Source organism: Arvicanthis niloticus, chromosome X, assembly GCF_011762505.2.
Source record: "Arvicanthis niloticus isolate mArvNil1 chromosome X, mArvNil1.pat.X, whole genome shotgun sequence".
NCBI classification, from domain to species: domain Eukaryota; kingdom Metazoa; phylum Chordata; class Mammalia; order Rodentia; family Muridae; genus Arvicanthis; species Arvicanthis niloticus.
Window position 1 is genome coordinate 87,331,576 of NC_047679.1, and position 22,683 is coordinate 87,354,258.

At 38.3% G+C, this 22,683-nt stretch overlaps 1 protein-coding gene across 4 annotated transcripts in view; it reads left to right on the forward strand.

Moving 5' to 3' along the window:
• The window catches only part of Atg4a (autophagy related 4A cysteine peptidase), a 54,037-nt gene that overhangs the window by 9,049 nt on the left and 22,305 nt on the right, over positions 1–22,683 (forward strand). Inside the window, exons 3-4 of one of the 4 annotated variants that reach the window (XM_076918200.1) lie at positions 1,083–1,179; positions 22,054–22,164. In XM_076918200.1, the coding sequence (XP_076774315.1) occupies positions 22,056–22,164 (109 nt within the window). In that variant the 5' untranslated portion in view covers positions 1,083–1,179; positions 22,054–22,055. Of the gene's footprint in view, positions 1–1,079; positions 1,180–22,053; positions 22,165–22,683 lie in introns of those variants that run through there. The other 3 variants (XM_076918201.1, XM_076918199.1, XM_034485111.2) reach the window with 3 other exon arrangements.

Genomic DNA, 22,683 nt, shown 5'->3' on the forward strand with positions numbered 1-22,683 from the left:
CAAGTATCAGATACTATGTCTCAGGCAATCCATATAGTAACTCTTTGAAGTAGGTGCAAGAACCCTTTGGGCCTTGCATTTTTTAAATGAAATTTTAAACAAACCAACAAAACCAGGATGATAGAAGTAAAATAGCATGCCTAGTAAAAATTGGAACTGACATACAAATTCAGACAATGTTTTCAATCCAAAACTCTAGCACATGGCTCCTATAACATACTGTTAAATATTACTGAAGATAGAGTTATGTGGAAATGCAAACCCCAAATAACACAATAGAAATTCCTGTCAGAGGGCTTTGGGCTGTACCTGCATGACTGTGGAGAAATGACAGGATTTTTGTGGTGTACAGCAGAACTCTCCGTATCTCTACTGGTCTGCTATGGTGCTGCTAGCTACACAGGGCTAGTTAGCACTCCAAATGTGTTTAGAAATTGCTTTTTAAATTTTGTTTAATTTAAAATTAAATAGCTTCATATGGCTAGTATTTGCCATTGTAGATTTTGTAAAGAGAGAGAATTATCCCTCATTTATTTCTTTCTAGTTATCAACAAATAGTTTACTCGATGTGACTATGTTTTCTGTGGTAATGGTGATAAAGCAGTGGTACACAACTTGGGAATACTATATAGGGAGCAAATACGTATATAGTTCAACTAGCTGCATGACAACAACAGGAATAGGTTTTGAGTTATCTGGCATGAAATTCCTTCATTCTTACTACCTACTAACTAAGGCCTGAATAAGAAACTCAAGCTTTTTGCAGCTGACTTTCCACTGTTTAGAAATGTAATTTATGTGTCTTATTGTCATTACTTCACAACTGCCATTTACTGGGTTTTAGATGAGATATTTTAATATGGATTTTGATGCCACTATTAAAATATCTTGCTATTTTATGTCATTGGTCTATTCAAAACATCCCTATCTAAAATCTATTGCATCATAAAGTTGACATGCTCCCATAGCAATTTCGATTAGGCATTTTATTTACTACTCTCAATTTTTCACATTCAGACTTTTGTTTCTAGCTCATTTACTTTGTAAGAAATTTCCTTAACTTATGTTACAAACAATAAAAGGATCACAACAAAATACAAGAACAGAAAAGGGATCTCTCTACTCTCCATTAGGTTTACTTCATTCTCTACACTGTACAGAGTCATACTACAGTATCAGGTGAGATGGTATGGTATGGCCATAGACTACAACACAATATCAACACTCAGAAATTGATATTGGAGTGTTGCAGTTGGGATGGGAAATGTCCTTCTACCAAAAGGTTCATGTATTGATGGCTCGATCCCTAGTTGTTAGCACTGTTGAAGGGTGATTGGATCATGAGAAAAAATTCATTACATGAGTTCATACTGAATGAGTTGTTAGGATGTGGGGCCTGGTCAGAGGAAGACATATGTTTTTGGAAGCCTTATGTCTGCCTCTTCCTGTTTATCCTTTTTGCTTTCTGGTTGCTTGCTATGAGGTGAGAATCTTTCCTCTGTTGTGACCTTTCACATGATCTCACGTGAGCCTCACCTTAGGCCCATAACAATAGAGCCAGCCAACTGTGAGCTGAAACCTCTGAAATTGAGAGCCAAGGTTAACTGTCTTCCTTTAAGTCATTTCTCTCATGTGTGAATAGCTTCAAGGTGTGTGTGGGGTGTGTGTGTGTGTGTGTGTGTGTGTGTGCATTCATGTATGTGTGCATTTATATGTGTGGTGTATGTGTATGCACATATTCATATTCAGGTATGTGTAGGTAGACATGCATGCATGTGTATGCTCATGTGAAGGCCAGATGTCAATGGTAGTGGCTTTCTCAGTTTCTCTCCCCAACCCCGAGTTTTTTGAGACAAGGTCTCTTATTGGCCTGGAGCTCATCAATTTGGCTAGGCCAGCTGGCTCTTTATTTAGCACTGGGATGACTGATGGGGATCTCCAAACCCAGATTTTTAGGTGACTGCTGGGGAATCTGAACTCAGGTCCTCATGCTTGCATGACTGAGCCATCTCTCCAGCCATTCCATGTTATTTTCACATATGTTTTGTTTAACTAATACTACAACCAGGAATTATCCTGTCAGTATAAAAATCTCTCCTACACTACCCCTTTATAGTCTTAGTTGTCACCTATTGGCAACATGAATATCCCCTGACAGCTGCTAATTTTCTTATTTTCTGTCATTATATCTGAATGTTAAATATTTTGAGATGTATTTTTTTTTAACTTTTCTTGAGACTTCCATTTTAGCTAATGGATTATTTAGAGGTAAGATGTTTATTTTCTAATTGTTTGGAAATATTTTCTTTAGTCCCACTGTTGATAGAGATATAGTCTGCATAATTTCAAATATTTCTAATTTGTTCATGTATGCCTTATGACTCAGGACATGTACTTTCTGTGTGAATGTCTCTTAGAAGCTTGAAAATGTATATTCTGCTGTTATTATGTAGAGTTTTCTGTGTATCCTAATTATATCTTATTCATTTATTATGTCATTCATATTTTTGCCAACTCTTGGAAGTTTTATAATTAGCTTTATTTAGTCATTCCAAAATGTTTGCATATGTCAAAACATATTTTATACCATAAATGTAAAGCATATGTGCCTGCCAATTTAAAAATAAATTACTTTTTTAAAATGTGGGGTTTTTTTTAGCCAATTATATTTTGTGTATTTTTTAAACACCACCCTGTTTTTCTTCTCCATCTAGAACTCTAATTGCATGGATATTTAATTTACTTTTATAGTTCCATATGTCCCTGAATCTCTGTTCACTTTTTTCTATTTTTTTTCTTTGTTGCTCATATTGAATGTTTTCTATCATTCTAGTATTAATTTCTCTGACCTACCCCCATCATCTTATTTTGTTCTATTGAGACCATCCAATGAATCTTCAATGTGATTATTATATTTCTCCATTCTTAAAAAAAATGTTAGCCAGGAGATGCTGATGCCTGGTCTACAGAGATCCTCCTAGGACAGCCAGGGTTACACAGAGGAACCCTGTCTCAAAACAAAGTAAAGCAAAGCAAAACAAAACAAAACAAAATAAAAAGTTGCTTCTTTTTTGTGCTTTTTATTTCTGTACTGAGACTTTCCACTTTTAAAAATTATCTCTGCAGTATTGAGAATTGCTTGTCTGAAGCATTTTAAGATGGGTGCTTTAAAAATCATTGTTGAATAATTATAATATTTATGTCATCTCCGTATTGGTATCTGTTAAATGCCTTTTCTTACTCAAGTTGTTATGTTCCTAGTTCTTTGTATCATGAATACTTTTATATTGTATCCTAAAACCATTATGTTGTGACTCTGGATCTTATTTCATTCTCCTATCTTAACAAGCCTACTTTCATACCACTATAGTGGGGAGAAAGCAGGGATAGGAGTTAAGTTCTCGCCTTCATGATCCATTAATATTCAGTGTAGGATTAGGAATGTCATTATTACAAGGCAGGGTGAAATTTAAGGCCTCTATTGACACTGCATTGATGTTAGGAGGAAGGTCTTGATAACCATTATATACTGGAGGATTCATTGATGCTTGGCATGCATGAAAGTACTAGATCATCATTCTGTCTTTCTAAAACTACCCCCAGAGAGATGGGTAAGGTAGTACATAACTAACACCAGATGAAGGGAAAAGTCTAGCCACCCTGCTTTGTTGATTAGAATTGGGGTTAAATTTCTATTGTATTTTACTGGATAATTATTGTCTAATAAAGGTTTTCTTTATAGCTTGTACTTTCCTGTCTTTTTGGCTGGAGATAGCTAGCTCTTTGGAAGGATGTTTGTTGTGTGTACGTGCTTGCATGGCTGAGTTGATGACTACTCTGTCACAAGGTTCAGTTAGTTATTACTAAACCAGCAAACACATGGAAGTCACTTCCATGTTATTACTTAGGCCCTAAGCAATCAGAATACATTGTCCTTTCTACCTTGCAGAGATTTCAGAGAGATAAATATACTTATTTATGATACCTTGTGGTTTTAGCTGTTTTTAATAAGAGGAACAGGGAAAGGTGAATCCATTTCATGTTTGATTAGAATCAGAATGTGTAAGTGGTTAAAGAAAACACTGGTGCTGTGTTAGTTATAGTCTCTTTCACTGTGAAAAGTTAAGAGTAGATAAAATCACTCTGATCCTCATTCCTAGTCCCTGACAAGTCCATTTTGTTCCAACTAGCTTGAATGCTTAGATCTTTAGATATCTCACATAAGGGAGAAAAAGGTGGTCTTTGTCTTTTTATGACATATACATTCTATATATGTGCATACACATACACACACACAATTTTTAAGCATCATGAGTTTCTAATAATTTAAGCACCCTGAATAGAACTCTATTAAAAAAAAACTCAACTCTTCTGACTTGACTTATGTTCTTTGGATTTTTTATGAGATACAGTCTCACTCTATTTCCCAGGCTGGCCTAGACTCATGGCAGCCCTGTCGCAGCCTTCTGAGTGCTGGGATTAAAGGCATGGGCCATCAAATCTGCATCCTTTGATTTCTTAAAGTAGATCAGTGGCTGTCAACCTTCCTAATGTTGCTACCCTTTAATACAGTTCCTCATGTTGTTGTGGTGACCCCCAACCATAACATTATTTTTGTTGCTACTTCATAACCTATTTTGCTACTGCTATGGATCATAGGAGGCCCCTGTAGAAAGGTCCTTTGATCCTCAAAGGGGTTATGACCCACAGGTTGAGAACCACTGCAGTAGATGGGCTATAATGTAATCATTTATTTTAGTAAGGTCATAATATTGACTCTCATTTTTATATAATCTTATAAGATCATGATATTTTGATATAAATTTAATTTTTGTATGCTTTTGTACTAAACTGACCCAATGTTTGTGCCAGGTCTCTCTGTGTTTGCATATGTGTACGTGTATGGAATTGGTGTGTGTATGTGTGGGTGTAGGCCTCAAGTCAATATTGGTTATCCTTCCTCAATGGCTCTCTGAGAACCTTTACTTTTTCAGACGAGGTCTCTAACTGAATTTGAAGCTCACAGATGTCTGGCAAGTGAGATGTAGCAATCCCTCTCTGCTCCTCCCTAGGGCTGAGGTTATAGACTCTGCTTGCCTTTTAACACGAGTTCTAAGGATCAAAACTAAGGTCTTCATGGTCTCTGTTAGGCACTTTACCAACAGAACCATTTCCCTAGATCTACACTTAGATTTTATGATTTTTTGACTCTTGTTCCTTTTTGCTGTTTTCAACCTACATTTGCAAAATTATTCCCTATCTTTTACCTAGATAGGCTCAACAATAAGCTCCTTCAGTATCTGAAGGGGCTCTTGGGATGATCTGGATTCACTGTCTCTAGGCCATTTTGTTTAGTTATCTATGATCTTCAATTCATTATGGGAATGAGAAGTAAGTCACCAGGAATATAAGCCCCCAGGCTCCTGAAACTGGTTTACCCTATTTTTTTCTTTTTTCAGCCTTCTTACTACAGGGCTATCCATTTGGGGGTTGTCTGCTAGGGCTACTAGAAAGAGCAGATGGTGACAGGAAGCACTCTGAGGTAATTCTAGCCTGTATCATTTCCTTTCTTCACAGAGAGAAACTCTAAAATGTGAAATAAGAAAAGGCACATTCTATTTGAGACACTGAAAAGAGCACTTGGGGGTATTGACAAAGAGTGCAGAATGAGGAACATTTTTAAATTGCATTATAGAGGTCATGGTAGATGGCAAAGAATAGGAATGAGAATGGTCTTCAGGGCAGTTACTGTGGAATTCAGGCTGCAAGGGTCCCTCTGGTACTGTGTATACTGCATGGGTAGCACAGAAGCAGTTCAAAGTTTGTGTGTGAAATTAATATGATGGTTGTTACATGGCTAAAGAAACATCTAAAACTCATAAGTGTGGAAAGCAAGCAAGGAAGTTATTAACTGCATTCCCTGTTATGCATCCATTTTCAGTATTTATGGTGTAATTGTTTCAGCATCTCAGACATGTTAAATTTTGAGTATTGCTGACCCCGACTCAATTGAAATGCAAGGTATTTGTACCAAACTCTGAAATCTAAGTTCAGTTTCCATTGGCCACACCCAGGTACAAGTATTTAATTTGAGCATTTCATAATTTCTTCAACATTATGTGATAGAGCACTTTCCTATTAGTTTTTTTATTAGATGTTCACTGCAGAACCAGGGTTGGGGGAAGTATTATCAACATTTTATGGAGCAGTAATCTCAAACTTTCTAAGAGTAGCCCAAGAGGACATGACTAGAACAGGCAGACCAAAAATAGAATCTAGTTCTTTGGCTTCCTGTGTCAACAGGCTAGTCAGTCTACTCTATTTTCTTTCTGTAAGATTTAGGGAGCAAATTTGTTTAATATATATGATTTAGCACTTTAGAATTCTAAAGACTTTGTTTCCACAGGAATTGATTTATAAACTGGGTAGCTCCAAGCCACAAGAGGTTTAAGCTTCACAGACTGGCATGAAAGGATGTAAGACAGTCAACGTTTGACTGATTGTAATGGAAAGCCCTGGGAGATTAGTAAGAGTTTCTAGTTAGTAAATTCCCTTAGTGATTAGGTTAAAATTAAATTTCATTTTCCTGTTTACATTGTTGGAGCTTGGTTTGCTGAGGTAGGAATAAAAAACACTGGCGCCTTAGCCCCATATTTTTTTTATGCATTTGTATATGTGCGTATACATGTGTGTATGTGTGTATGTGTGTGTATGTGTGAGTATACATATGTGTGTGCCCTTGTGTATGGAGACTAGAGGACAACCTTAGGGATTATCTTCAAATACTTTATTTGCCTCCTTTGAGACAGGGTCTCTCACCGACTGGATGCTCACTAACTAAGCAAAAGAGGCTGGCCAGATCCCCAGGGATCTTCCTTTCTCTGCCTCCCCAGTGTTGGGATTACAAATTGAATTACCACACATGGTAATTTTTCACGTGTGTTTGAGGCCTCAAGCTCAGGCCCTCTTGTTGTCAAGACCATGTGCTTGACTAATGGAGCCATCTTTTAACCCCTCCCACCAGCATTTTATTAAAGAACAAATTCAATACACGTCCCTGATAAAGACCAAGTGATGCTGTGATAGGAAAATATGCAATAAAGCCATGGTTTCACAGTCAAATTATGTCTACAAATATAGCTAGGGTTTTAGAATGATATCAATGGAAAAGATCTCATAATTAGATTTATCAATAACATCTGAACTTCCTAAGTACTTGCATTTAGATTTGATGTATATGTATACAGGACAATAGAATAAATTTATTATATTTTAATTTCTGAAATTGATAAAGAATAATGCTAATATAATTTTTATGGAAGTAAATCTAATATAGAAACTTAGCATTTTGTTTTTTTTCTTATAAAGTTATATCTAAAAAGACTAAAGGACAATTTTTATGTAAATGTTTAGATTTTAGTTTTTTCTTTTTCTTTTTCTTTTTTCTTTTCTTTTTTTTTTTTTCTTTCTTTTTTTTTTTTTTTCTTTCGAGACAGGGTTTCTCTGTATAGCCTGGGCTGTCCTGGAACTCACTCTGTAGACCAGGCTGGCCTCGAACTCAGAAATCCCTCTGCCTCTGCCTCCCAAGTGCTAGGATTAAAGGCGTGCGCCACCACCACCCGGCTTAGTTTTTTCTTTTTATTGAAAATAGATACTTTTCTCATATAATATATCCTGATTACAGTTCCCCCTCCCTCTACTCCTATCCACCTTCCCTCTCATCTAGATCCACTCACTTTTTGTCACTACTTAGAAAAGAACAGGCTTCTAAAAGATAACGGAACACAACAACATAAAAACAAAAATCATCACATTGAAGTTGTACAAGGCAAATCAACAGAAGGAGAAGAACCCCAAGAGAGGACATTAGATTCAGAGATCACATTTGTCCATACACTCAGGAGTCCCATAAAAATACCTGAAAGCTTACACACACACACACACACACACACACACACACACACAGGGGACCTAGTACAGGCCTGTGTTGCCCATGATGGCCCTGTGCTTGCTGCTTAAGTCTCTGGGAGTCCATATGAATACTACTCAGTTGCTTCAGAGGGACTTGTTCTCTTGGTGTCCTCTATCCTCTCTGGCTCTTACACTTTTTACACCTCCTCTTCCATGAGGTTTCCTGATTTATGGTAGGAGGGATTTTATGGAGACATCCCACTTAGAACTGAGTGGTCCAAGGTCAGTCTGTCTGTCTGTCTGTCTGTCTGTCTGTCTGTCTGTCTGTCTATTTGTCTGTCTGTCTGTCTGTCTCTCTTGTCTCTTTCTCCGTGCCTCTGTCTTTGGGTAATATCTATCTGTGGGTCTCTGTGTTTGTTTCCATAGGCTATGAGAGGAAACTTCTCTGATGATGGCTGAATAAGGTACTGATGAGTACAGCAGACTATTATTATGAGTTATTGTACTGTTACTTTATTTTTTTAGACAAGTAGTATTTAGTATTACCCTAGGACTCTGGTCTCTGGTTTTTGGTCATTTAAGCAGTGGTGGTATACATTTCACCTTGTAGAGTGGGCCTAAAACCAAATCAGACATTGATTTGTGACTCCTACAAGTTTTGTGTCATCATTGCCCTAACATATTTTGTAGGCAGAACAAATTGTAGATCAAAGGGTTTGTGGCTGGGTTGTTATTTATGTTTCTCTTTCGATAGCCTGAAGAGTTCCTTCCCCTTCCAAAGACACTAGAAGATGAGTTCTGTGTAGTCACCAGCTCAACCTCTATATTCAGTGAGTTGTGTGTGTGTGTTTCCTTTAGCAATGGGGCTGTCAGTGTGTGGTGCACAACCTATTGTCTTGGCCTGGATTGTTTGGGGATTTCCGTGGGACCCCTTTGGCCAATGACTCAACTGTATATAACCCAGTCCTGGTACTGGAAGCTTACTTTGGTGACAAGAGATGAGCAGTTGAGACTCCATCTCTCCTGTTATTTTGAGACTTTATTAGAATTGCCTTCATATATATTTTAGGAAGTCCCCACTGCACTGGGTTTCCATACTACACTTAGAATATCTATCAATCTATCTATCTATCTATCTATCTATCTATCTATCTATCTATCTATCTATCTATCTATCTTACTATGTAGCCAAGGGTTTCCTAGAACTTGCTCTGTAAACCAGGATATCCTTGAAATTATAATGTAACCCAGTTTATGCTTGACTTTGTAGTGATCTTGATTTAATCTCTCAGGTGCTGCGACTCTAGGTATGTACCACACTAAGTACATGAATCTTAAATGTATAGATCAATGAAATTTTATGTGTGTAAATACCACCAAAATCAAGATATAGTCATTTCCAACCACTTAGGGAGTTCTGTCTTTTCTTCCTAGTGAATACCTTCTCCTGAGGTAACAACTGTTTTGATTTCTATAATATATTCATTTTTCTTGATTTAAGCTTTATTTAAGTAGAATCCCCTTGTACTTACTCTTTTGTACCTGGGTTTTTTTTTTTTTTGCTTAACATAATATCTGTCATATCTTGTTTGTTCATTGCTGTGCAATATTCTTGTGTGTAATAGGCCACATTTTAAACTTCATTCCTTCATTGATGGATTTTTATTTATTCCTAAGTTTATGATATTATAAATTACAGCTGTTGTGAACATTTTAAACTGTATTTTTTGTTGACAACGGCATTGGCTTCTCGGAACTAAATCTAAAAGAGGAATTTTGGAGGTATATTTAATTCAGCATTCTTTTAGGAATGTCTGAAAGAACTTTTGTTTGGATGTTTTATAAAAAGACATACTTTTTGAGGAATCATAGTTAAAGATGAAAATTTGCCACGTTTTCTTTAGGAGTTTGAGATTCTCTTCCTGGCAGATTTTGAGAACATTTTTCTTTGGCCAGTGACCTGAATCTTTCATGCTTGTGGGTAGGTATTTCTTTTCCTGGTATCTGGTACATCCTGTGCACATTAGGGATAAGGAGCCATTTACTTCCAAGCTCTATCTTTTGGTATAGAGTCAAATTGCCTTTTCTTGGGCAACATGGTTCAAATCATAATAAAATAACAGTTAAACCAAGTTTACTTTATAGAACTTTGCTTTGTGATCAACTTGGAATGCATCTTTAATTTTGAAAGTGAAGGCACACTTGTGATTTTATGTAATACCCACACTTGCCTTTGGCAACTTACTTTTACATTATTTCAATGGTTAAGAATTTTAAAACATCATATGTCTACTGGCAATATTTTCTAATGAAGTGTTATATTGAAAGGCTATGGGGAAAATTCCTGTGGTCTGGGAGAAGGTGGAGGTGGTTGTAAATGAGCATAAAACTGGGAAAGTCCTCAAAAAGAGGAAAACAGTTTCTGGAAAACACTCTACTTCTGAGGTGGTCTAACAATTAGTATGCTACCAGAGGGACCAGAGGGAGACCACCCTTAACCATTTTCACATCACCATCTTTAAAAACAAGAAAACCACATGTCTTTGTCTCCCTGTCTTTGTTTTCTTAACAAACAGCATTTAGTGGTGAATAGTAAAAAAAAAAAAAAAAAAAAAAAAAAAAAAAAAAAAAAAAAAAAAAAAAAAAAAAAAAAAAGACATGGGGATTTTTAAATGGATGATGACTTGATATACTACTTCTGTAATTTTTTAAATTTCTGTATATAGTTACAGAGGTATTAGAAATCCTTCAGAGGCTCCATGAAGCTTCAGTAAAGTTCAAAAATCCTTATTAAAGCTGCCTAGGTCAGCATCTTCTGGTGCTGAGTGTTTTCATAGCCTCAACACTTGCCAGTCCCTGCATGATGTCACTATTAATGTTTCCCTTTCCCTCACCCTGTCTTTCACCCGCTTCTGCCTTTCTCCATTTCTTCTTTAGTCCCTTTGGCCTCAGAGCTGTCAGTGTTTGCTTGGTTCAAGTTTCTCTCTCTCTCTCTCTCTCTCTCTCTCTCTCTCTCTCTCCCTCTCCCTCTCCCTCTCCCTCTCCCTCTCCCTCTCCCTCTCCCTCTCCCTCTCCCTCTCCCTCTCCCTCTCCCTCTCCCTCTCCGTGTGTGTGTGTGTGTGTGTGTGTGTGTGTGTGTGTGTGTGGTATATAAGGTGTCCATGTTTGTGTTGCTGTGTTCAGGTAAGTGAATGCAGGTGGTGGGTGTATACATGAGTGTGCACACATACGGACATGGGAGGTTGGTGTTTGGTGTCTACCCCCAATCAATCTGCACTTTATTTTTTGAGGAGGGTCTCCCACTGAACCTGAACTTCACCAGTTGGCTAAGATGGCTTGCCTGTGCATTCCAAAGATCTGTCTCCACTGCCCAGCACTGTAATTACATGAGCATGCCATTGCACCCAGATTTTATGTGTGTGCTGCACATCTGAACTCAGGATCTCATGCTTGTGCAACTAGCACTTTATCAATGAGAAATCTCCCTCTGGCCCTGGTTTACACTTCTTTATCCTCTAGCATCTTTTCCTTGCCCAATTTGATGAACTCTCCTTTTTTTTTAACTGTCATTTTTCTTTTCAAAGATTCCTCTAAGTCCCAAACGGGCTTATACAAACTACATTTATGCATCCTTTGGCCCAACTATGTTTTCATCATACTATATGCAAATTAACTTTTTATTTCTCATACCTACAGGTATGCTTTATTTTCAGGGTTTAGCCTAACACTTGGTAGGTGCTGATTAAAGGTTAACATTGATGTTTAGATGAATGTATCAACCAGCTTAATTTTTTTTTTTTTGGACATAGGGTCTCATGCAGTTGAGGGTCACCTCAAGCTTGATATATATAGGCAAGACTGACCAAATTCCTAATCCTTCTGATTCAATTGCCTAAATACTGGGAATTACAGACATACACTACTATATCTGGCCTTTTAGACCCTTAGTGTGCCTTAATATTTGGTAAACATTTGATTAACTTTAGGTATGGTTCTTGTAAAGTTTTATGACCAGAGCTACAGGGGCTAGATGATCATTACATGATCTAAGATTTTACAGAGTTAATTTTAATATAGAGATACATTTGATATATTTAATATACAAGATGTAAACAAATAGGAGTAATCTAAAAATACAAAAGACTCGGTGCCATAAAGAGGATATAAATAAAATGAATTTAGAAGAGAGAGCTTTCCCGGATTTCTTGTTGAGAAAATTAATGGGGAAAACCAGAAAGTAACATTTGAGACAAGGAATTAAGGGCAGATAAGACAGGAATAAGTGAAGATGGGAATCTCTCATGTATCGTGCAGTTTATCTGTGCCCAAAGAGAGCAGATACTATGAAGTAGTAATGAGCAACAGGAAGCACCTGGAACTGTGAGAAGCACCCCTGTTGGAGAAGCATTAAATACTAAGCTGATGAGTTTGTGTTGGTTTTCTTTTAGATGGCATAGCCTTAGAAGACTGAGAAAAATTTTAAAGCGTAGTGACACTAGCAGAGATCCTTTAACCTGTCACTGAACTATTTTAGGAAATCATTATAGGCAATTACTATAGAGAATAGTATAGAAAACCCCATAGCCTCTTGCTCTTTGACTTTTTCACATCATTCCTTTTTCAGTGAAAACTTGCATGAAGTAACAGACCACATGACCAATACAGTTTAAGAAGTGAAAATTGAAATTTACAAGGGCAAGAAATACTACCAAGATAGAAATGCCTTATAAAAATGCAGAAACATATAAAATGATGTTTGCTTAGGAACCATTTTCAAAACATTGCCTTTAGCTGTCTGGAAAATTCTAGAGACAATATATGAATTGTACTGATGGTATTTATTACTTTGGGGGTAGCTTTTAGGTCATTTCCAGTTAAATATAACTATAGTCTTCTAACTCAGTGTGTCTACTTCCCCTACAAGCAGTGAGTACTGCATTTCTGTTTGTTTTATGGCATCTGGTTTCCAGCCATGTAAAGTCAGGCCTTGAACATTATAGACCTCAATTATTGAAACAACATTTTAATTTTTATTGGTCTCTGTGGTTTTAGTACCTTGGTTATAGTTTATATCATATGAGCAGCACAGCACAGTAAGAATACTGGTGGGCTGGAGAGATGGCTCAGCCATTAAAGGCTAGGCTCACAACCAAAATATAAGAATACTGGTTGAAGAATAAGATGAACTTGGTTTGAGTCCTGTTGACTAGCCTTTGGCAGTTGTATCACCTCCACTAAGACTATATTCTTTCCTCTCTAAGATGGAAATACTGGTTCTTGCCTTGTCTTTCTAAAGGGTCCACATCCAGGATTACATGCAAGTACTGTAAAAACTGCCAATGGCTTTACCAAGAGTTGAGCTGCACTGACTAGCTTTACAGTTCATAATACAATCCCATCTTACCTCTCTTATCTTACAATTCAGTATTGTCCAGGATCGAACTCAATCTCCAATCGTATACACATAGTGTTCTTTCTACTCATCTTGAGTATTTTCTTCTTTCATCTCTGTTAAATTCAATCAAAAATGTAAACACCAGTTCAAAGTTCATCCCACTTGATTTCCCTTCTGTTGAATTTTGACAGCACACAGTCTTGTCAGTTCTCGTCTTGTGAGTTGCCTTATCTCTCTCACATAAGTCTCATATTAAATTATTTTATGATACTTAACCAGTTCACTTAACACTTAGTGAATATTTGTGAGGCTTTTTTTCCTGTTTGCTATGTGTTTCTGTGTACCAAGTTCAGAACTCAGTAATTATTAGTTTATTTACTTCAAAACTTACACACAGACTATCTTAGTAGAGACATATGACCTCATCTTTTTCAGGACTTGAAGTACTCCTCCTGTCAGCTCATCTACCCCACATGTCTATAGAAGAGCCCTTAGGATAGAACTGCTTATGATAGCTTTTTGAGGTGATGGAACTATTTCATAACTATCTACCCCACGCAGTAGTGATTAAGTGTGGTTCTTAAGTGACTGAAATTTAGCTGAGTGATAGGAACTGACTTTTCTGTTTTCTTTTATTTTTGAGATAAAGTCTCTTTACATGACCCTGGTTGTCCTAGAACTAGCTCTATAGACCAGGCTGGCCTCGAACTCACAGAGATCTGCTTACTTCTGCCTCCTGAGTGCTGGGGGTTAAAGCTGTGCACCCCCACCCCCAGCTGAAGAACTGATTTTTTAATTTGGTCCTGAAGCTTGAACTCAGAGTCTCATATCTGTTGGGCATGCACTTTATCATTCACTTGGCTACACTTCAAACATCTTCATTTTTAAATTGCTTTTAATTTAAAAAGGCACATGTAGCTAGTGGCTACTATATTAGACAAGCGGCATTCTAACCATTTTGGTTATCACATTATGAAAAATACATTTTATATTACAATCTAGTTCATGTAAATATATGCAAGTTTTTATAAAACACTATAATCAGCATAATAATCAGCATACTGTAATCCCCTCTGTGTTATTCTATATACTTCTCTTCTTGGGTATTTTTTTGTTGTGTGTGTTTGTATGTGTGTGTGGGGCATATGTCTTATAGGCTTTTGTGTATATAGAAGTGAGGAGAATATTTGGTGTTTCCCTCTATTGCTGTCTGTCTTATTCTCTTGAGACGGGCTCTTTCATTTAACTTGAACTTAACTCTTTGGCTAGGCTGGCTGACCAATGAACTCCTGGGATCTTCCTATCTTCCCACAATGTGCCCCGTCCCCCATCCACCATAGCTCGCTGCTGAGATTACAGACAATTAAGATTATGACTGGCATTTTTTTATTGTTGTGAGGGCTGGAGACTCAAATTTCGTTGCTTTAACCCACTGAACAATCTCTCTGGCTCTCAATTTTGTTTTTGTTTTGTTTTTTTTTTTTTAGTAGAAAGCATAAAAAGGAGATTTATTCAGTGTTGCCATACTGTGAAGAGGGATAAAGATGTTCCACAAACACACAAGTCTGTTTCTGGGGACCTGAAGTGAGATCAGAATTTAAATTGGTGGTCAAGGATATGTACATCTAAGCAGTCCTGGTCAAGGTGTGGCCATGCCTACCAAACAGTGCTAACTACAATACACCATGCAGATATCTTAACCCTCGATGAATAATGGCCTGAAGTTTTAAAAATACATCTGACATCATAAAGTAGGAGAATCTGAGGTTCAAAGAAGTGTGGTCAGTTCTCCAATGTCACAGGTTAAGTTCTAACAGAAATTCCTTCTCTTTACTGTGCTAGGTATGAAAAATAACAGAGAATCATGTAAAAATCAGAAAACAAGTTAACATACTATTTATTTTGACTGTTTAGTGTCAGTTCCATGGTGCTGCAGGAGTCATGAGCTCAGTATTGGAGTGTTGTTACTGTCCTAGCTTTAGTTTGAGTTTTACTGTCCAATGTCACCAGTATCATAGCATGGAAGTAGAATACTTTTAATCCACTCCATGTCTTAGGAGTAGCACCAATGTGAAACTATCCTCTGTGAAGGCTAGTTCCTCAGTGACAGGTGACTAGGGAGATTGAGTAAGAGCGAGAAAGTGTTGTAAGAATCAAAATCCTTCTCACCTTAGTTGCAGAAGAGGGGCCTCAAGTCTTATTATACCCCATCCATGTATTCAATGTGCTGCCCTTTTAGCGACAAAGATAGATAGTGGCATGGGCAGATAAACACTTGTTGCTCAGTTTAAAATGTTCTAAGGTCCTGATTGTGAGAATGTAGTCAGGCAGGGAAAGGGAAAGGAACATGGCCTGTGCAGAGGTCAGCAGAGACTGGGGGAGACCAGAGCAACCAATAAACCCAGGCAGAAGGAGATGAAGGCACATTCTAGGATGTGCTAGCCCGTTGGTGTTCTGGATTTTTCTCCTGACTTTAGGCTTTCCCAAACAACCTGACATCTACTGCGCATCTTTTCAAAATTCCTTTGTAGGTGGGCTTCTCCTTCTCTCTTTGACCCTGGCACCCCATCCCTCTGAATCCAAGCTCTTGTGGATATGCCAAGCCTATTACCCACCAGCCCACTCCTTTATTTGTCAATATCTCATCACTCCCACTTGAAAACTCCAAGTTATTTTTTTAGTCTCTGAAGTTCGCCTACCCCACCCTACATTCAGTTGCTTGCCAAGTCCATTCAGTGTTTCCTCAACCAGGAAGTTCCTCCCTTCCACATTACAAGCTTCTATCTTATTGCCATTGTTCAGAGTGTGCTATATGAGAAACAGATGGGCATTTTTATATCTTTCTACAAAATCAGAATTTCTTGAACAACGACAAATTCATCAGTTACACTAATAGCCTGCTGGCTATAGTTTGCCAAGTATTCCTGGTTTTATTACTAATACTAAATGTAATTACTAATATTAAATCTCAGATCACAGATCACATCAAGCAGTAATTCTGCCTTTATGTGTGAAGGTTATAGAATAACTATAGAAAGGTTAAAAAGGCTGGAGCAGAGTTCAAGGGCTTCACAACGGCCTCAGTGGAGACAGGTAGAGGACCAGTGCAGATGTAAAGAACACTCATCCCCTCTGTGGTAAGGTAAGGTAAGGTAAGATAGATTCCCAGATGGAGAGCTGTTGAGGCTGAGCTGTAGGGCTGTAGGGTTGACCTGCAGTGTTTGTAAGCCAGTTGAACTACAGAGGCAAGGTCCAGGAGCAGGCCTAGACAGACTAACAGATGTATGGGAAACAATTTGAATAGCTGTAGGGAACAAGCTGATCTGAAGCCCTGGGGACAGTCACGAGTTCCTGTTAGTCCCTGAATAAACATGCTGAGTGGTCAGAGAGCAGGTCTCTGGGGTCTGTTGTCATCTCGGATGAGGTGTCCTTCAGGGTCCATGTGCAGGTGGTGTACATATTCTGGTGAGTTTGGTAAGTTCTTGTGCCTATTTTTTCTTGATATGTATGTTCATATAGTTTTAGTATGTTTATATAGTCCAAGCTTTCGAGTTTGTAAATATTGCTTGTACTTTCGGGAAAAACTATTCGTCTGTGCTTCATAGGTGGTGCTGGACAGGTGGTGGTGTCCATGTGCATAATGGAATCTGGAGTTATCTTGACTCTGCATCTGTGCTCAAACTCAAACCATATGCTGCTTGTAAAATCAAGACAGGGCAGCCTGAAAATCACTGTTGTATACAATATGAAGTAACTTAGAGAAGGGGACAGCTCTCGTGTCATCTTTCTTAAATTTGAAAAGGTCCATTCATCCCTAGTTTGGCCTGTGTTCTTTCTTTTTTCCCACCTTCTAACCTACTCTCCTTCCTATGTTCTACATTCTGCTGTTATCTGATTCCAGAACCATCTTTCCTTGTAGATTAAAAAACTCTGAAGGACCAATACTGTATCTTACAATTTTTCTCTCATGTCTAGCACAAAGTAGGTATCCTGTAAAGTTTATGGGATGAACTATAAACGGTTATTCAGGTGTGTGTATGTGTTTTCTCCACTGAATGTATTGGGTTTTGAAGATGCGACCTACCAGTACTATGTTAACTATGCATGTGTTACTGTGGAGGCTGATTTGGAACCAGCAGTCCTTGCTTGGAGTTAGAACCCACAGGGAGCTAACCTCTATTACAAATTCCTCCTGGCCCTGAAACTCTGTGGCCTTTTAACTCTACTTTAAAGATAAAGAGTTGTGTGTTTCTTTTTTTTAGCACAAGGTTCACAGTATCTTTAAGCCTTGTTTTGTAAATGTCTTTGTTAAACTCTGTGTGTGTGTGTGTGTGTGTGTGTGTGTGTGTGTGTGTATCTTGTTTTTCAAGGCAGTTTTTTTTTTTCATTTACTTGGAATTTTCTAAAATAACTCTGGGAAAATATAGTCAATCCTTGGGAAAAGTATGACATCAGCAAAAATGGCAGAGCAGGGGCCTCTGAAAATTTGTTTCTTAATGGCAATGAAAAACAAAAACAAAACAAAACGAAAACCAACTGGCAGTGTGTGTCAGACTCCACAAATTTCTTCAGAACTCCATAAATGAAAAGGCTTGCACCAATACAGGGGCCTTGTATCCAAGAAACAAGCAATATGTTGGAAGAAGGGCTTTTTCTGTGTTTTTAACTTGTCCCCCTCCCACCTTTGGACTACTACTTCGTAGCTATAAATATCCTTGAAAATCAATACTTCCAGTCACAGAAAATCCAGTTGCCTAGCAGCCACTATGGCCCCTTTATAGTTTCAGTTGTAGAGACCTATGGCCAGGTCATCTGTCTAGTCGTTCCTTGGAAGACCCCACTTATAAGTCTTATATATTTGATACTGACTGTGGGTTACAGAAAGCCTTTTACCCAGGGTGTTTTTAAAACCATTAGACACAACTTCTTAGTTGCCTGAAGCAATGGCTAACATTTCCAGCTAACTAACCAGAAAACATCCAAGGAAAAACAGAGGGATTAAGACACCTTGAAGATTTCTAGAAGCTTGACATAGTCCTGAGAATCTAGAAAACACATATATACAGGAGGCTGTTGCATTTCCAAGGCTGTGTATGTGTTCAGGGCACATGATTCTCATTCTTGTCCTTTACCAAGCAGACAATGGAAGATATCTCCTGGCTGGGTTGGAGGCTAAGACATGCCCCAACATGTATACAGAGATCCTTGGTTTAAGATGGGAGGCATTTTGGTTCCGGAAGTAAAAGGAAATCCTGGTTTAATCATTAAACTAACTCAGTAGAGACGTCAGTCCAATAATTATTCTAACGTAATATGTAACAAGGTGGGGTTTATTTTTCCTTAGGCTGAGTAGCCATTAATTCTGGACTAGCAAACTGCAGGTTTGTATCTCTGCCTTTGAACAGCCTGTAAAAACAGGACTTTGTAAGCTTGTTGTTTGATTTGTTCAATTCCAAAGGCTAGCCAAATGTAGTTTGTGAAGTAAGAAGAACTAAAGGGGTTTCTGTTAGTCCAAAGTAATTGTGCCAGAAATGAGAGGGTTTTTTTGTCACCACCTCAACCACTTCTTAGGTAGCTTTGTCTTTTGTCTCAGTTCTCCTGGTGTTGGACCTATTCTCTTCCTTTCCTAGGCACACTTAGACATAGTGATACTGTCACTCTCATCTTCTGTGTGTTCTATATGTGCAGGCTTGTTTCAGGACTTACTGAGGACAGACACACTGCATTCTGGGAGTCTTCTAAGAGGAGAAAGGATACAAATAGAAGCTATAATGATCTTTTTGCATGCCTAGCACAGCTTGCTAATGGGTAAAGAGCCAGAGTCAAATTCTTTGGCTACCATTTTATTCAGAGCCATCCTAAATGAAGCAGGGCAGTTGTCACAGACTTTAAAGGGCTGTACCAAATTGACCAGATAGCTGGGCAATGACTCATTGTGGCAGGGTTGGCAGTAGAGGAATCATATCCTTCAGCCTGTACTAAAAACAGATCCAAGGTTTCTATGCATACATGCTGTACATTTATCTAGTGTCATCTGTCTTTACCCTTACCAGGGTGCCTATGAGGCTATCACTTTCCCATGTTCCTCTCAAGCTACTTAAAAATTCTCTCTTTTTTTTTTTTAACTGTGGAAGAGCACTGAGTGTACATTTCCACTTGGTTTCTCCTGCCTGTGATGGGTCGAGGGTGAAGTGGAGAGGTACACCGTGTGATTTGCTCTGCCTCTGTCACCCACCACCTCCTGGGAAGAGCTTGACCTGAATGGTCATTTTTAGCCTGGTATTTCCTGTGTGTGGGCCAGGGCCTGAGGCCAGAGGCAGAGAGGTTAAGAGGGCACAGGTTCTCTGGCAGAATGCTCTCTGGGGAATGAGATAGCCATCTCATGTCTAACTTCTTTAAGTTTGAAATACTACAGAGACGTAATCTTAGTAATAAAAACAAACCAAAGAAGAAAGGCTACTTAAATTCCCAAAAGACAAGAATTTGTAATATGTTTCAAGAAAATACACCAACTCAGCTGTGTTTCTAAAAGTAATTGCATGGATTATGACTTCAACCTCCAACAAAATCTTTTGAGCAGACACCTGCTTTCATGTTTGGCAAGGGCTCCTTTATACTTAGTAACGTTTATTTCTATGAAGACAACATGGTTCTAATTTAGAAAACAAATCCCAAACAATCTGGCCTTTCAAGTGACTTAAACATATCCCCCAGTGCTGCTAGCACAGGAAAATACACCCATGGGATACTTAGGAGTGCTTTAGGAGAACCCTCGTAGCTACTGGCAGCTGAACAGAGGGCCCTATTCTCTCTCAGCTTCTCTTTGAAAAGGGGCTAGGGAACTTCCAAAACTAAGTGATGGGATATGTTGGGTGCCCTTGCTTTCAACTCACAATGTATTTTCTCATGTAAAAACATAAATTTGTGAAGTATAACTCTCAATTTCATTTTTCTGGTTACAGATTAAAACAGACTTTGACATGCTAGCTTAGAAATTTATTTACTACCTATATTTTGTTATTATCTCAGAAGAAAATTACTTCAAAATAATTTGGAGGCAGGGCTCCTCCATGGGTCTGTCTTCAGTCTTTTAGCAGACCTGTTCCTCCTTTCCACAAAAGTGAACATGAGCTTGAACACTTCTCAGATCACGGGGCTGTACATTCTGAAAGTATAGCCTGGGAACTAATAGGGTTTTGTTTGACTTCACTTGAATTGAGAGATAACAATAGCTGAATGTAACAGGAAAACTGGCTCATGGTCTTCACATTCACCACTGTCAGCATCCCTGAAAACATATGTGTCTGAAGGGGGTGGGTTCTCAATGAACCAGTTCTTTAGCAAACACCAACAGTGCCTCTTATGATTTAATTTACATTGTCTGTCCACCTGAGGTTAGGGTCAGAGCTTAGAGGAAACTTTCAGTCTTGAAAGATTTGCCCACCCTTGAGATGGCAGCTGTAAGTCCTAGCTTGTGCTTTTCTTCTTTGACTAACTGGCTATAAAGTGTAGTTCCTATGACGGCTGCTGTCTCCCGCCCCCATTTCTCCCCACCTGTAGGTTAATCATTTGCAAGGCTTGCTCACAGAGCTCTGGGAAGTACTTACTAAAAACATTCATTTAAAAAAAAAATTGCAAAGAATGTAGATAAATAGCCAAAGAAAGATATGTTTGGGAGGTGGGGGAGGGGAAGCTTCTGTTCCCTCTGTAGGTGCTACTGTGTGTTCAACATATCCAGGACTCCACCAGCTGTGGCATTCAGGGATGTTTTATGGAAAGCTTCATGGTGTAGGCATGAGCTATGTTTTATTCCATTTCTACCCTCTTCCCTTCCTGCAGAGTAGGGGTTGGAATGACGTTTCCACACCTTTAATTGTTGCTTAGTTTTCCAGGTGACAAGCCACATCTGAGTGGTCATCAGGAGCAGCCTTATTAGAACAGAAGATACTCTTATCACCCAGGAAATTCCAAGGGATTTGGAGCTCCGAGTCTGGAACTAGGGTCAAAGATCAAATAATAGAACAAAAAAAAGATACGTCTGACATCCTGGTGCTCAGGAAATCACAGGGATTTTCAGAGCTGTGTGCCAGAAAATGGGGACAGAGAAGAAATATATAGTTCTTATTATATCACAACATCACAATTGTCATTTGTGAATCTCAGGAACAAGTTCTATTTATGATCAGCCTCAAGAGCCTTTGTATAAACCGTTATATAAGTTGGATAGAAACTGAAAACACTGTAAAAATACCTAGTCTTCTAGCTACAATGTTGTCATCTTTACAATTACACAGTCTACAGCCTTGACACAGCCTCCTCCAAAGCTAAATATTTCCACGTAAACAGACAAGAGTCAAGTATACCAGTATTACCATTTTACCTTGGTATACTTTTGGGGGGAGAAGCTACCTAAGGAGCTATTTATGAAGAAGGCCTGTGAAAGGGGAGTTTTAAAGTAAATCTGGGCATGTGGATTTTCAGGTATCATTTTAAATGGGACCATGGGGGGAAAAGTCAAAGGAAGTATGAAGAGCTTGGAAGGTGGCTCAGTCAATAAAGTGCTGGCTGTGACCCACTTATTTAAATATTTAAATACACATGATTGAATATTCAAATATCCATATTTAAATATTTCTTTAGTGTCAACTGATGACATTTTTACTTTCAGGGCAAAGGCAGTAGTCAGCAAATCACAGGAGTAAGTCATATCTCTGAAATTATGTTTATGTCTCTTCATTTTTCTTTAGTTATGTCCAAGTATGAAAACCAGATTATTATTTTCACCGACTACCTAGAAGAATTCCCGGATACAGATGAGCTGGTATGGATCCTGGGGAAGCAGCATCTCCTCAAGACGGGTAAGCCTGGTGGCACTGGTCTGGGAGGACCCAGCTAACGTGGATGCCTGGGGCTAGGGGTTTCTCATTTTTCTTCTTGGGTTGACAGAACATTGTCTTGATAAGGGCTGATGCTACTGTGAGACAGATTACTAAGCAGCAAATAAAAGCTTGCTTGTTTCACAATTCTTCCCAAGACCCTGAGAAACCTTAGCAGGGCATTTACATGATATGAGTTTCTGTTTGTATGTTTTGTAAAAACAATGTATCTTTATTCTTTTCTATAAAGAAGTTCTGTCCCCATTCCAGGAGACATAGGATTCAAAAGCATGCAGTCATTCATAGTATTAGTAGCTAGTAGCTAGTCATTGAGCTATACAGTTCTTATTCTTATCACGCCCTTGTGCTTCTGGACAAAACACCCAGGGACTTCCACAAATCCACAGCTGTCAGAAATAATATCAGACAAAAGAAATCATCTGTTTTCAGATCTTCTAATAATTGCACTGTCCTAGTTGATTCAGGTTTTGTATAGAACTT